General features: G+C 43.7%; 1 protein-coding gene across 1 annotated transcript in view; it reads right to left on the bottom strand.

The window, feature by feature from the left end:
• Positions 1-216: 216 nt before the first annotated feature.
• The window catches only part of OXSR1 (oxidative stress responsive 1), a gene marked incomplete at its 5' end in the record, with an annotated part of 73,463 nt that continues 57,163 nt past the window's right edge, over positions 217-16,516 (bottom strand). The window contains 10 exons of the mRNA XM_009869115.1: positions 217-968; positions 1,847-1,911; positions 2,775-2,843; positions 3,243-3,295; positions 4,178-4,251; positions 6,717-6,875; positions 8,447-8,482; positions 11,965-12,087; positions 12,334-12,399; positions 14,644-14,692. Coding sequence (XP_009867417.1) covers positions 894-968; positions 1,847-1,911; positions 2,775-2,843; positions 3,243-3,295; positions 4,178-4,251; positions 6,717-6,875; positions 8,447-8,482; positions 11,965-12,087; positions 12,334-12,399; positions 14,644-14,692 — 769 coding nt within the window. The remainder of the gene's footprint in view (positions 969-1,846; positions 1,912-2,774; positions 2,844-3,242; positions 3,296-4,177; positions 4,252-6,716; positions 6,876-8,446; positions 8,483-11,964; positions 12,088-12,333; positions 12,400-14,643; positions 14,693-16,516) is intronic.

The following is a 16,516-nucleotide window of genomic DNA, read 5'->3' as shown; positions in this document are numbered from 1 at the left end:
TGTTGATCGTCTGAAAGACCAGTTTCCAGACAGACAGCAACGCCTCACTGGTCTGCTTCGAGACCAGACTACATCTAAGATGCAGAATGAAAGATGTTTTGAGGAAGGACTGCTTAACGTAAATTAAGAGGTTCAGCCCTCATGCCATGCCTGGCACTCATGTGGAGAGAACCAAAATGGTAAAAGTAAAAAAGAAAAAAATAAAATAAAATTAAGGCAGTTTACAAAGCGAAGATGACTTCTAACACCTCAAAGTCAAGGAACTTCTCAAAAACACAAACACAAGGGAAGGTGGCTCTCCCTCCCGTGGGTTAAGACTTGGCTTGCTTTCTCAGGTGCAAGCATTCAAACCAGCAGTTTTAAACACAGCGGAAGAGAAGCAGATTTCTCAGCACTCCAGGTGACCCAAACGACATGTACATTGGTGTTTCAGATAGAAGGAGAAGCAGGTAAAGAACTAAAAAGATCCGTTCGGTATTAAAACTTGTGCAAAAATAGCAAGTGAAAAAAAATGAAACCACATGTAAGCAAACATTTAGGCAAGATCATCAGAGCAGTGGAACCCCCTGCTTCGTACTCAGTAGTATTTTTCTTTAAAGTAAGGCAATAATCAAATGAACATGCAGGCAATGACGTGTTGGATCTGCATGTCTGAGATGACAGATACAAAAACATGAGAGTTGTTTACAAAAGGTGTAAACGCCATCGGGAATTTCAGGAAGGTTTGTGATCCTATTAAGGAAAATGTTAAAGCTTCTAGGAAGGGGGCTGTAGTTCAATTCTTTGGCAGTAGTGGTTGGTTTTTTTCTTCTTTTTCTTTTTTAAGCTAACAGAAGCGTTACAAATATGCACATGTGGGTTCTCAGTTGGGAAACATCTCCTGGGACCATGGTTTAGCTGATGCTGAGCTGTGCAAATCCTATAAGTTTGCCATCATCGGGAATATCTGAGCCTTCGACGCCAGATGCCTGAAACACAAGGAACAAGAGATCCAAATAGCGACACACACGCTCTCCCCTCCAACACACACCATACAACAAGGTGTAGCAGATACGGCCTGGGGAGGGAGCAGCCACAGGACAGCTTTGCACCGTATTCAGCATCTCGAACCACCCAAAGTTAAAATTGAGCAGGTTGCCTTTGTTTTTGAAGCTAGGAAGGGCTGGGACTGAAGTTTTGCCAATGTTGGCTCTGTCTAGGACTATGTGCACTAACTGAGGCAAAATAAGAGAAAACTCTTTACAGGAAGAGCCAAAAAATAACAGCACTTACCGCTTCGCTACCAATAAACTGGTTACACCTTTGCTCTGCCCCTAAAACTACCTGTGAATTTCAGTACCTTTGAAGGACTGACCTGCTGTTCTTTATCCTCTCCCAGCCAATCTTCTCTTCATTTTAGCTCTCTTCTTTTGCACCCTACTCTTTCTTTATTTTTCCCTTACTCAGAGTCAATATGCAGACCCTCCTCCTCCTCCAAGTAAGGAGCCCGTAGCATTTCTCAGCCCACTTACCTGCCCTGAAGTATTTCTGCCTTTCCTGGGCATGTGTACATTCCAAGCCCAGAAAACACCCTTTTCTAACAATTTTGATGTGCTTACCAGCCAGGGTAAGGGAATGTTTGTATCAGCACATCATCTCACACTTATTTACCCCAGGTGCTGCTCAGAGGACACAAGCAGGGAGCCTGCATTGCCTACTGTTAGGCAGTCAGTAGGAAGCTTTGGGAAAGAAGGGAGGATTTGGAGTGCAGACATCAAATGCCTACAGTAGACATCCCAGGCACCCATATGCAATGTCTCCTCTTTGCAAGTGACAACTTGTTCAATTAGGGAACAGGAATAAATACCAGTTTGAAAGTGACGGATCTGTTTGCTTGGGGCTCTTCCACAATTTTCTGCAAATTAGCTGCAACTGAAATCACACACACACACAAAGAAAACGGGCAAATATTAGGACAGGCTAGAGAAAAAAAACCAACCCAAACTCATTAGGCTTCTTCCTATTATTCGGTGAACTTAGAAATTTTTAAATTATAAGAATGTTTAGGTCTCAGACTCAATTTACTCAAATCTAAATGAAAATGCTGTCATTCGTTACTATACTTTTTCAGAGGTAGTTATGTTTGCTCGGATGCTGTGGGATTATAACTAATAAACTGCCCAACTGCACCTGGGAATCCAGTTAATTTTGCACTAGCAGCCTCTCCAGCTGTTGCAGCCTGCGTATAAGGAACAGTTTTGCTTGGTGTAGTCAAAATATATAGGCAGTGCTGACAATTTAAGAGTCTCACCTGCTGCAGAGAAGGACACATTTACTTAACAAACTGTTGCTAGAGGTAGCTGATTGTCTAGTTGTTCATACCTGTACAAAATGAGCACCTCAACACTCCCTTCCCCAGCCCTACTTAAAACAAAAAAGCGTGGCTGATTCCAGTCCCAGACCTCTCTTGCACAGGACCTGTGAGCAGCACAGGCTCGTGCAGCAATCCGGCAACGATGTCAGATGATAACGATTTAAGCTAATACATTGATTAGCCTTCATTTTGCAATCCAAGGAACGTTTGCTTCATCGCATTTCCAACTAGACTGTAGTTCTTGTGGACTTGGGGTTGCCCAAATGTACTGGCACAGAACTGTCACCAGAATTAGGAGCAGTTTTGTAAGGCCACTAGGGTAAAGAACCAAGACCACAGCAAACTCTCCTAGTACCCACTAATCAGGTCATTAAAAAATGGTTGAAATGGTTAGAATAGGAAAAAAATAATACATGTTTACCTATTACCAGATCTCTGCCATCAACAAGACCTGCAGAAATGAGTTCTTGAGACACACCGTCAGCAGTATCTGTGGGGCAGAAACCCAAAAGCCAGTCACCACACAGCAGAAGTTGCCCAGGTGATGAAGGCATCACACAGAAACCCAAAGGGGCTCGTACAAACCAAACAGCAAAAGCATTAACACAAGACTGATACGAGGGCGTACGCCACGTGCAGTCGCACAGCTCCGAGCTACGCTGTCAAACTTGGAGTTGGAATTCATCAAAGAGCTGCACTTTGGTCACACCCATGAACAGTTTTACAAGAAGGAGCTTCTCAGCAGCAGTGCTCCAAGCCCAACCAGAAGGCAAGCCCTTTGGAGGGCAGCGTGGACACTCACACAGGGTTTCCATACACACAGCAGCAAACACAAAACTTCCCCTTAAACAAATCCACCTCCCAGCACTGCAATATCCCACCAGCTCACCTCTCCCTGGGGTAAACTCAAATCGAATATCATTGAGCTCTTTTTTTGAATTCCTGTGGAGAGAAGAGGATTTTTATATAGAAGAGACCATTTCAGGGCACTGATTGGTGTCCAAAAGAAAGCGCTGTCATTAAACAATCAGCCTGTGAGGTGAATCCACCACACCCTTGCCCCTCAAAGGGCAGAAACTTATCACTGGGGGCTCTCAGCAGGGACTGCCTTCCAGCCTGACATGGGGCCTGAGCGGGCTGAAGCCCAGGATAAGGGAGTGCCACCTCTCTGGTGTAAGGCCATGATGTTCCACTGTCTCAGCACCTCCTATCTGTCAGAAGGTATCTCCTTGGAGGACATCCTTCCGCAGAAAGAAGCACTCGCTGACTGCAAACGCACACACGCTGCGCGACTGCCCGGCAGTGACTGGGAGGCGATGCTGCTCAGAAGTCCCAACCCAACGCCTATCAACAGCAATACGTGTAATGATAGTAAAGAGCACTTACAATCCTTCTTCCGTCTGTTTGTAGGGACTTAGACTAGAATTCACACATGGGTAAAAGCTCTTCACTCTCAGAACTGGCTCAAGTGTGACAAGGTGACTGAATTTTAAGATGGTCCAGTGCTAGGTCTGAACCACTGGACCTCTGCTCCCCTTTAGAGAATCCAGCTTATTTCTCTCCCTTAAGAGTTTAGGGATATTTATGCAAATATCAAAATCTCTTTCAATCTACAGCTCTGGCCAAACTGAAGAAGTGGATGAGATAAACTGCTTTTCTGGGTCCCAGCCGCAGAAGAGCCAACGAAATCCAAGCTGGCAAACAACATAAACCCACTACTCTTTTTAACTGAAAGACAGATGGCAAGATGTACTACAGGAGTCTTCCAGTGTCCCTCTCTACAGAGGCTCACTTTGACAAACTGGTCACTTTTTGTGTCCTTACCTTAACCTTAGTACAAGGCTGATGGGGACTTTTGTATCTTCCTGTACCGGAGCTGCAGCAGGGGCAGGTGGGGCCTGCAAGAGGATCACATCATTTTAAGGGAGGTTAACACTTCCTTTCTCTGGTTTTAAAAACAGAGATAACCTTGAACCAAAGTTGAACTTGTCACTGGAATCATGGCACTATAGTGAAAAAGAAGACAGACTACTGAAGCAAGAGGACTTCATGCTTAAACAGCAACCCAGGAGCTTCTCCCTGCAATCGTCTTGAAAAAGAGTAAAAGCTACACAGCTTTGAGAAACGCCACATGTAAAAAGACTGGGTCCTGCATCAAAACTTAAGGTTTTGGGGCATTCAAGACAGCTTCAAGACTTCCTGTGTTTCAATCCTTGTCCCAATATCTGATTTTAAAACCTCATGGAATTGTGAAAAATACCTAGGAAATAATTTAATTGGCAGATTAGCACATACTCTCAGTTACCTGTGTGTGAAATCTAAGGCTTTAAAGACCACCTAGCACCAATTTTAAAGCCGCCTATTTTCACTTTTGAACTACTTCTGAGCAATTACTGGACTATGCAATCAAAGTATTTTATCTTGGCCAGCATCTGGCTTCCTGTAGGAAAGATCCAGAAGGTGTCCATCTTTACAGCTCTGGTGAAACTTCCTGTAAAGGGATGATCGTTAATCAATTTCAAAAAAAAACCAAAAAACCCACAAACAAAACGAAACCAAACCAAAACCAGAAGGGTTGGTCACTGTTCCACTGTGCAAGCCATCTGTACTGCACATGCTGAGGCAGGGATTTTAGATCTCCAGTAACAAGACAGATGCAACGCTAGGCTGATAATTTAAGTCTAGAAGTCTTGATCAAAGTTTTTGATCTAGATCACCTGCCTTCTCACGAGACAAAAAAAAAAATTGCTTTGTTTAAGACTAGTATCTTATTCCATCTGTTGTGCTCTTGTGGCAGCAATGCAGCTCAGGGCTTCTGATCGCAATCTTGTTTCTTTTGAACCTGAGAACTTTACCAGGTCAGTGAAAACAAACAAGAGTTCATAGAGAAGCCCTGAGGTCTGCAAAACAGTAACCAACAAGCTACAAGAACCAGGAGAGCTATAAAGAGGAACACACTGATACAAGGAGCTATAAAGAAGAATGTACAGACAAAAAAAGAGCTATAAAGAAGAACATACTGACCAAAAAAGAGCTATAAAGAGGAACACACTGACATAAAGATATAAAGTTCACCTTAGGCCTCACTACTAACAAGTAGCTATTGGGTGCTAGTGGCAAGGAGCAAAATACTCTGCCAGGGTAAATCAAACCACTTTGAGACCAATACTGCTACTTCATTTTATCAAACTGGGAGTCCTGGCCTTCACTGCTGCTGGTGTTTCAACCGCCACATAAAATTCAGGGAGTAAACACTAGCCCTTTATCAAGAGGTCTGAAGGGGTTTGATTTAAGTATTAAAGCTACTTTCAATGTAGCCAAGAACAGAGCAGACCCCAACTCCAATGTTTTTGTTTAATGACTAAATGCACCATCTTTAACTATTTTGTAAATAGAGCTGACTGCGGTGAAGTGATCTATGTATCTTACTACATTCTTTAAAAAAAAAAAAAAATGAAACCTTTCCAGCAAGGGTAAATCTAAGAGTTAATTTTTCTGACCAACGCTGTCAAGTCTATTCCCCTTGGGTCTGCCAGTGGGTGACGGTAGCTTGGCCTCACCAACAAATATAAACATACCGAGTCTTTTTTATGAACGAGGTCCCATAATTCAGGAGTCTGGTAAACTTTGCAGTGCTTCACTCCAGCGGACCACAAGACATGTTTGAAGCATCTCAGTAATGACTTGAGTTGGCCTTTTTTTTTCTTTTTAACACAAGTCAGAGCTCTTTCCTGACTTCGCTATGCCTATCTCACCTGCATCCTACACTCGGGGGCGATGTAGCTAAAAATTAAAGGCACGTTTGTCAAGCTTTCACATTCCCTGTACTTCCTTACAAAGGCCTATTCTCCCCTCTCTGCTTCAAACGGAAGCATTTGAATTCACCACAAGATACAGAGATTCCCGAGGATGGATCTTCTCCTCTACTTTTAATGGCTACAAGGACAGTTTTAATTCAGGCCTCTCGTCTCTCTTCTAAAGCCTGAAGAACTTGCATGATTCTTCCTCTTAATTTTCTCTCCACTCTTCTCCCATAGATGCCAGCGATGCCAAGACACGCAGAGCCTGTTTGTGCTGCCACTTGAATGAGACTCTCCCTTTTTTCTTACCTTTAATTCTGCCTCAAGCCAGAGTCCACCCCCTAAACAGCGTAAAAAGTTGCTGCTCACCCACGGAATAACAAGTAAAAACCACCACACCCACATCAACTGTCTTCCTTTTGCAAGCCACCAGGCCAGCTGTCACTTCTGCATAAGCAGCAGCACTCAACTCCAGGCAAGCAACTTCAATGGCTTTGGATGGTTTTAGCACATCTGGAACGGAAGAGTGAAGTGCAAAGCTGAAAACTGGTTTTTGATCTTACCTGGGCTGCTGCTGGGGCTGCTGGAGGAGCCTGACTAGGTGGAGGTACGGCAGCCGTTTGAGGTTGTGCAGGTACTTGTCCTGCAGCCTGAGGTAGTTGAGTAGGTGCCTGTGCTGGAGCATTGAGTGAAGGACCTGGAGGTTCAGCTGATGGGAAGAGCTGCAAGCAAAAAGGCGTTTTAATGAGAAAAGGAACTCGAGTTCTAACCCAAGCACCAGCTGTTCAAAAAGTGCTTGTTTGCTGCATAAATCACTTGGAGAACTTCAATGGCAAGGGCGTTCCCAGGCCTTCAGGACACTTAACACGGGTCCCAAGTTGGTATTCCAGGGTCCTTGGCTGGTATTCAAGGTGTCCTTATGTGCAGGGGCCCCTTCTGCCCTGACATCTGCATGTTTCACTCACTAGTAAAGAAGAATAAGAATCCAAGACAGCAGTAGGACTGTGGATCTTGGATAAAAGCTACCCTCTGCAGCTAGCAAGGCTGGATGCACACACAGATCATACCCTAGAGCTTGCACAAGGCCACCCTATCCTTTAGTTGCTCCCCTTCTCAAAATCTGAGCTCTACTTTTATTGTCAACAGCAACTCTGCTTTCACTTGTAGTTCCTTTCGGAGAACACGGCCTAGCAAAGCATTAAGGCAACTATTGACAATTTATCCATGTGCCAAACAAGTATCTGAGTCAGAGTAACCCAGACATTCAGCCAAAAAGTGAATTCAGAGTTCTTCAAAACACGCAAGATTGTCTAGGGTTGGACTTACTGAAGTTAGTCCCTTGCAAAAAAAATCATGTGCAACTAACTTGAGGATGAGAGGAAAAGCCAAATGAAGATTTAGCCTTTTTGATCTCTTGTGTTATCCTGAACAGAGAAACTGATGTTGCCATGGCAGCCAAAGAACTGTAAGCTTGACGGCACTTCTTCAGTGTGCCCTCCAACTTTGCTAAGTTGTAGGAAATACAAAATTACCCGGAATATGGAAAACCTGGGCAGCACACCTCCAAATCACAAGATATATATTTAAGGGATGTATCACAGCGGTGAAATTCACCCTAAAGGGATTCTGGTTTTCAGCTGTTTCTCTGAATGTAGAGGTTACATCAAATTACACTGCCTTTCCCTAGTCTGTCTTGAGATCTCCCTTTATAATCAATCCTCGGAAAGAGATGAAGGAAGAACAGGACAGCCTAACCCAAGACTAATTTCTAGGAGACAGCTCTGTTTATCTTTCCACACAGGTAGGGAAAAGACAGCCAGCACAGTCTCTAGAAGATAAGCAGTCCCTATCACTGAAAGATAAGATACACTAATATTCTTAATGTAAGAAAGAGAACAGAACTGAAGGCAGATTATAAATGGCAAACAAACCAGTAAATTAGACTGTGCAAACCAGCCATTTTAAAAATGTGCTTTGTTGTTTGTTGGGTTTTTTTAAAGAGAAAATTGGAACACTATCGTTTTGCTTAGATTATTCTCGCGATCAATTCATTATCTTACAAAATACGGACTTTTGCCATAGCAAGTACAGTTGAAAAGATATATACGAGGCTTACCTCAGGAAGACCTCCTGGTATTTACACAGCCAATGGCTCATTTGACAGGGAGGTTTTCAGGCAGAGCTCAGCTAGATAGTAGCTTCTAATTCACACAATATTCTTTTCAAAGGTCGATAAAAACACGTTGTTTGAAATAACAGCAATAACTAAGAGCCATTTGCAGTTATAACTTACCTCAGAATTCTGTACAGGTTCTTTCACTCTGGGAGACTGGAAAACAGAGAAAAAAGCTGTCATTGCCCAGACAAAAGCAAAACTTCCCAGTTAGAAGGACTTGTCAAAACCATATGGAACCCAGGAAATCTAAATAATTGCTTTCACTTACATCGATGTATTAAGATACATAATAAAAGGGACATCACGCAATCTGTTGGCAACCAAATCATATCATATTGGCCAGGAACATACAGTCTTATTTCAGAACCTGTAGCTGATGTTTACACAGTGGCACACAATACCCTAAGCTGCTATCACTGCTAACCACTACCAAAATCCAATACTCCTGGAGATCCCTCCAACTGGATCAAATCACTTGCGCACCAAGCTGGCAAAATTCACTTTAAGCTACCCAAGTCTTGCAGAAAAAAAGATAAGCCACATAAATCTGCCTTGCTGAATTACGTTAGGAAACAAAGCCCCTCGGTATACGTAGTGAACTAGTTTGCAAACCACCTTGCTTAAACCTTACGAAACCTTAGGGGGGTGGGAGGGCGAGGGGAATCAGCATTAGTTGTGCTGCTCTCCTCACTCTCGGACTCTGCGTTACTCAACGCTCTCCGTGAGAGAAAGCAGAGAACTGACAGTCCCACAGAAGTTGAGCAGCTCAACAAAGAGATCAGCGGAATGGAGGGGAAAGTGCGGCCAAAGCGACGTGACTGATCTTTGCTTATCAGTAAAAGATAATGTGCATTAGCTCTTTCACATGAGCAGGAAGGAATTGCCAAGCACTTCTGGAAAGCCGGGCAATTACCAAGAGCCTGCAGCTCTGACTTTTAGACAGGTCCAATTAGCATGTGGAGATAGACGGGACAGCTTGGTCTGTGCTGGGATTAATAAAAATAGGCGTACTTCTCCACTGATGGGCTATAACCCAGGTTGCAACGTAAGTCTCATGTCGCTGTCCTGTTCCAGTTGATGCACTAAGCAATGCCACTATCTTAACAAATGCAGGTCAGAGCAATTTCTCACATATGACCCAGGTGTCTCACGAGAGAAGGTTACAAATTCTTATTCTCAGACCAGCAAGTTGGAAAAAGCCCTCTGGACAGCAGAAGGAACAGTTCCTTCACGATGACCGTGTGCAGATAATGTCAGGAGAAAGTCACGCAGCTGGAAGGGTAAAGCCTGAAATCCATCTCGATGTACTGAGCCTTCACTTGACAGTTACCAGGCAAGATGAAACGTGTGGCATTGCTCCCAGAGATACACAGTCATGCTTCACATCTGCAGGGCACAGCTGCAGCCCCGTTCTTTCAGGCACAAAGCTCCTACCCAGAAGCAACCCGGATGCCTCAAGAATAACTCCAAAAGAGCTTGTGTGACAGATCCCAGCGTGGGAGACACTGTACGGACCAGTATGGAAACACTGGCCCTGCCCCACAGCTAACAACTAATCCAGACAAATGGCAAACAGAAATAAACTAAGGAAAAACACGAAGAGACAGAGAGGAAACATGACAAACGTTAAAACACATTTACCTAATTAAGGCACAACTAGGATGACTTCAGGCATGTGCTGAGAGGTGTTAGTTGTAACTTATTTTTGCTTGTGTGATCAGAGACGATGTGAGTAACCGGGGAAAGGTGACCACACGGCGGGTCGCTGCCCGGATTTATTGAGTAACGGGAGGTGAATGACTTAAGTGCTCGCACAGCACAATTTTATTTTGAATTCAAGGTTTCAAATGCAGAGGAAAGAATAAGTCTTGACATCCAAGAGGTAACGTCAAGCCAGCAAGTCACCAGATTCAACAAACTGAGCAGATACCTCCAGCTCTGTCTATAACAAAGATGTGTTTGATTTCAGGTGCAGTCCTAGCAAGAGACTTGTAAAATCCATGTCTGTACATATTAAATACGCCCTTTTTTTTTCTGTGAAGTGGAGGCGAGCAAAAAATACAAACACTTTCTGTTTATGTAGACACTTTTATGCAGGTTGATATTTAAATGTTTTAGCAAATCGAATCAATCTGCAAGACATCCTTGTACTCTAAGGCTGACAGCAATCAAACGGAGGTACAGACAGAATCACAGGATGCCTGGGGTTGGAAGGGACCTTTTAAGACCATCTAGCCCACCGCCACCACCATGGGCAGGAATAAAGCGTAACACCTAATTAACGTACGTAATTCTATCCGAACAGAGAGCAGCACAGGGCAACATGTCAAAGCTTCGAGAAAAAAAAAAATTTGCTTGAAAATGAGCTTGTAAACATGTGTGTCAATCTGCTTTTTCTGAGCAAGAGTACTGTAACGAGCGCTGTTCAAAACTCCGTAGTGTTAAGTTAGAGTATCCTGAGTTTTGAGATTACTTAGAACACGTTCTATCTTGTCTCTGAAAGACAGTAAGGGTCATTTACAACATTGCCTCCTCAAATTTTACTGTATTTTAACCTACAAAAGGAATTTAGAAGATATCAGTTCATAAAGCATGAAGGATTTCAGCACCAGCTACCTGGTACCAAGAGATCCTCCTTGACCATGTACAACATCGATACAACATCTTACATTTAATATTTAAGTGTCTATATAGAACACCAGCTGAAGGAAGACTAATGAAAGAAAAATGAGAAAAGTTAAAGTTGCAAAGAGATAAATGCTGCAAACCAACACTGCTTTTTCTTTCCCTTTCATACTGAAGTGATTCCTCTAAAAACCCTTCACTGCCTCACTAATTCAATGACAGGACAGATTAAGAAGCACAGGCCACTCCAAGCTACCTGCTGTTGTGAAAAAGCAACAGGCAAGCCGTTACAGTCAAAATCCACACTGCTGAATACTGACAGGAAGACAATGTGGAAATTTACTGTAATCTTTTAGCTGACCACTACACATTACTCCTCTGTGTTTCTGGGGGTTAGTCTGGGCTTGGGGTTTTTTTGTATATGTGTTCAGAGAAGGGGAGGTGTTGTTTTCTGAAGGATTTTAAGGTGTTAGACCAATCACTCCTTGTGGCTTCAGGGAGGCCGTAACATTTTCTACTAAGACTAATCGATTTCAGTGTGACTGAGGCGACACAATCTGGCCCTGTGCCTTTCACCGATCAGCCATGGGCACAGGCCCTACTGATTTCAGTTCCATCCTGGAGAGGGCAGTAGGACAAAACCTCTTGTGACACTTCCAGAAGAAAGCACCTCAAATACTGAGCACCCTTAAAACCAAAGAGAAATCCTAGCTCAAGTGAACTAGTATGCTGAGCTGGGAGCAGACCGTCTGAATTCATGTTCCCAATTAAGCTCGGCATCCCTGAATGAGGCCAGCTGTGTCCCACAATGATGACAGAAAAGAGATCAATACAATTTCTTCAGGCTGCAGTTTGCTTCCCTTAGTTTGGCTACAAAGTCGAGGGGATGGATTATAACTTACTCTGTGTTATACTTTAAAAAAGGCCACACGCTTCCCAGGGGTATTCAGACACACCGCAGTTAGAAAACAAAACCGAGGCAGGAGAGCTATCGGAGTTTGGGGACTCACCCTGAGCTGTGAAATTGCTGCTCTGCCTTCCTCACTTTCTTCATCTAGTTCATCATCACTCCATTCCCAGCCACCATCTTCAGTCTTATGCAGACGTCCGCTGGAACCTGGGACTCTCCGGACCTGCCCAGCACAAAGACAGAGAATTGATATGTCAGCTAGTTGCTACAGTTGATCTTTTTTTTAGGAGAAACAGCATGAGAGCATCTTCAGGTTATGTCATCTGCCAGGGTGCTTGAGTGTTTTATTGAAATGTCTAGCTTGGTATCTAGAAAATGCCATACTACAGCAATTGTCATTAAACATGAGGACACGAGCATAAAAAAAAAGTACAGCTGTAACAGCAAGAGCCCAAAAGGTTTTCAGTACCTTTTTGGATCTTTCAGTGATTGTTGGTGCTCTCTGCAACATCTTCTCTTGTAAGAATTCTTTATTCTGCAAAAGAAAAAATACCAAACATTTGCATTGCTGAAAATGCCCTTTGATTCCTTCAGTGTTTTCAATAAACTTTTAAGTTATTTCGTCTCTCACGAGTTTCATCCCCATTCCCCCAAGACATTAACCACTTTCTTCTTTTGGAACACAGCTTCACCCCAAATACCTTTTCAGTTGGTGGTGGTGCTTTCCCTATGCAAAGCGATACAGAATGAACAATCAGGGAGTTGTATACTACTCTGATTTACTAGGGAATGCACTACTTACGTTGCAGCATCTGATACCCTGCCGAGACATTTGACACGCTTCCACCACCTGGACTCAGCCCTTTTATTTATCCCACTCCTAAATTTTATACCTCTACAACCATCAAAGGCAAACCTCAGACATCAGGCAGGGGGAGATGTAGGAACACTTCTATGCCAGAGTATCAAGACTGAGGAACTGGGGCAGCAGGATTTAAAGTGGTCAAAAACACTTGCAGCACGTACGACATTTAGAAGGGAAGTGAATGAAGGGATCACAACAGATTAAATGTTGGGCAGCCGCTCTGACGCTTTACTGTACTCAATGTCCTCTTCAACAAGTCAGTGGCTAACGTGGGCCCCTGAGCGTTCGATTTTCCAACCGCTTGGCTGCAGAGCCACACCGCTGGCTTCAGGGGAAGGAGGTCAGGGAAGCACCTCGGCCTTAGCGCCGGGATCTGGCTGGGTGTCCCACAGCACAGCAGTGAGGTCACAGCCCTGCCCTCTCTGCCCATGAAGTGCTCCCACAACTCCCCTGTGACGGTCCCCTGCAGGCAGGATGGAGAGCCTCGAGCCCACGCTGTCTCCTCCTGATAAGCAGCTCTCAGCAATATCAAAACCTACCTTTATGTAACACAGACTGTATTTAAATATATGGATAAATATAGATGTATAGAAGTTGGACTCTCCTATCCTCAAGTTTCAGCTGTCAGTTTGGCAGTGGCTGAGGTATGAAAGTAATTTAACACTTGGTGTTAACGAGCTCACATTTTCACTTTGGATGCCGGTTTAAGTATCATCTCATTTTACCATAATGTTAATTTTCTATCACCACATATGCTAATATGTTACTCTGCAGCAGCTTAATGAAAGCACAAAGGAGATTTTGCACACAACGAAGTACAGAATTCCCAGGGCCAAATGGAGAAAGGTCAGCAATGTGTAAACCATCCTGTCACTTTGGACACCAAGTGGGTATCCAGTACAGAGAAAAGACTATTCCGTCGCCTAAAATCCCCATTGTGAAGAACGAAAACCTAGTTAATACTGTCAAGAGTCAGACATCAATTAAACTTGCCCTAAAGCAAACTCCTTACATTTCATGTACTGGATCACTCTCTAGACTTCCTTCGTTGCTCTTGTTAGGTTTCTGTCAACTTCAACAGGACATCCAGCTCGTGCAGATACCTAGATGGGGCCGCTTCCATTTAAGGATCTTAATCTGGGAGCTGAAAATCGCTCGGATTAATTGGTGATGCTCCTGTGCCATCGCGGGTGTTAGACACCTTTTGACACTTGAATCTGTGTTCTGCTATAAAACTCATGTATTCTGATGACAAACGTGCCATGGAAAAAACAAGCAAACAGACAAAGTTTCCTCATTTCCATGGAAATATAAATTCTCACCTGTATTATTTCTGTCTGTCTCCCTTGGTGAGACTTTGCACGTTGCATGTGCACTAATCTCCAGGTGGTAATCACATAAATGCTCACTGGCACTTCACTTCGAGGCTAGAAATGGGAGTTTCCTACTTTTTTTATAATCACAAGATCTTCATTTTCCATAAGGCGACACCGGGGAAAATAGTTTCAGGTAGCCCTCCACACAGTGAACTTCATTCACTGCTTTGCATACAGACTGATTATAGAGTTTACTCAAATATAAGTTACATTTTCTGCCACAGAGACCTTTAGGGTTGGACAAGCAGCCAGAACGGCACCACTACAGGAGAAGAAAAAACCCCAAAAGCCACTGAAATACATGTAAATGCTCAAGAATTTCCAGATAATTTCCCTTAATGGCAGCATACCCAAGAAAGCACAGAAAAGGGGCTTCATTCTGTTCGTTCACAATGAACCATTCAACTCGCTCAGCTATGCTGGCCCTTAGCAAAAGAGCTCCCACTGGTGCCAATAAAGCTGTCACCATACTTATCACACTTTTGAAAAGCTCTCTCCCCAGCCTCTGCACAGATCAGTTCAGGGAGCGTTTTCTTACCTTTGCTTTCGTGAAAAATTTGTGTCTTAAGAGTTCCGCTGCTGTGGGTCTGTCAATAAAAACAGATGTAGAAAAGACAATTATAAATGCTCCCTTTCAACACAACGGTCTTCTGGGTTGCCGCAGCTTGGTGTACAGTGGCATCTCCCAAGGGCATCGGCTTCTCCTGCACAGTTCCCCTGAAAATCAGTCAATGTATTCCAAGTAAATTTTACACCAGCAGTCTTGGAAACACTCAGTGTATTCTGAGCCTATTCTGTTCAAAAGCAGTGAGTAACTTCGGGGTGGGGGGCAGAGGTTGCTCCTGTTTTGATGTCGGATTTGAGTTTCTTAGAGCCAGTTTGATAAAATCACAGAAACTATTTGCTCAAAACCGAAATGAAGGATCATCATTTACTGCAGGAACGCGGCACTTGCCAAGTGCAAGTAACAAAGTTATTTTAGAGATACTTGATGACACATGTGCAACTAGTTCTGCTGAACACAGGCAGGACAATCAACTTTTGTCTATCAGAAAAGGAACAAGTGTAAACTATTTTCTCTTTTAAGTTAGGCTTCAGAATAAATATGGGAAAGTAAAAGACCTATATGAACAAGTACCAGCTTATAGCATTTCCCACACTGCAAACCGTGCTTAAATAGTAACAAGAGTTTAATCAGTGAATTGCAAAGGCTGTTTGTCACAGGGTTTATTTCTCAACCTCTCCACCTTACAGCAAGGGAGTCCTCAAAAGAAAAATACTAAAAAGCGATTGCACCAAGCTCTCCTCTTGGAGAGCCCGTACAGAATGCATAAGCTTATCTGACTCTGCTAGTTGCTCTTCGTGGGCAGAGCTCCTGTTCCCCTCCTCAGGAGGATGACAGCAGCTGTTAATGGTGCCCGAGAAGAGAGAATCACAGAATGACAGGAGTTGGAAGAGACCTCTAGAGGTCATTTAGTCCAACTCACTGCCAGAGCAGGATCCCCCAGGGCAGCCACACAGGAACGCGTCCAGATGGCGGTTGAAAGTCTCCAGAGAAGGAGACTCCACATCCTCTCTGGGCAGCCTGGGCCAGGGCTGTCACCCTCACAGGGAAGAAGTTTCTCCTCATGTTGAGGTGGAACTTCTAACTTAAACCCATTACTTCTTGTCCTATTATTGGGTACCACTATGAAGGGACGGGCACCTTCCTCTTGACCCCCACTCCTCAGCTATTTATACACATTAAGGTCCCCTCTCAGCCTTCTCTTTCCAAGGCTAAACAGCCCCAGTTCTCTCAGTGTCTCCTCACAGGAGAGAAGTTCAAGTCAGAGAATCACAGAATCATAGAATGACCTCGGCTGGAAGGGACCTTAGGGATCATTTAATCCAACCTCCCTGTCATGGGCAGGGACGCCTCTCGACTAGATCAGGCAACGCCTGGGGACTGAACAGGTCCCTTAATCCTCTTTAATGATCCTCGTCCGGGTAGGTGCACCACCATTCAAAGTGATTCTGTTTCATTCTGATCAGCACACATTCTAACCTGCAGGGATAGGATATGCTTTAGAAAGGAGAAAAAACAATATGCTAAGGGGGAAAAAAACCACCTGCTATCAGCATTTATCAAGCACTCCACTGGATTCATTAAGCATTTCAAGTGTAAAGCTTGTTAGAGGAGAGAGATCTCATCTCATGATGCGTGAGAAGCCTTTGTTCCTGGAGCCGTCACAAGAGGGAACTGAAAAATGTCTTCATTATTATTATTTTATGAAGGGACTTTTTACTTTCCAGAATCAGTTTGCGTACTGAGGGGGGGAAAAAAGAAAACTAAGAGGTATAAAAACTAATCTGTGGGAATGCTTGTTCCTTTACCTTTGCCTTTCAAGGAGCACTACTTTTAATGCAGGATG

The sequence above is a fragment of the Apaloderma vittatum genome, unplaced genomic scaffold (assembly GCF_000703405.1).
Source record: "Apaloderma vittatum isolate BGI_N311 unplaced genomic scaffold, ASM70340v1 scaffold5775, whole genome shotgun sequence".
In the NCBI taxonomy this organism is placed as follows: Eukaryota; Metazoa; Chordata; class Aves; order Trogoniformes; family Trogonidae; genus Apaloderma; species Apaloderma vittatum.
This window is presented reverse-complemented; position numbering and strand designations above follow the sequence as displayed.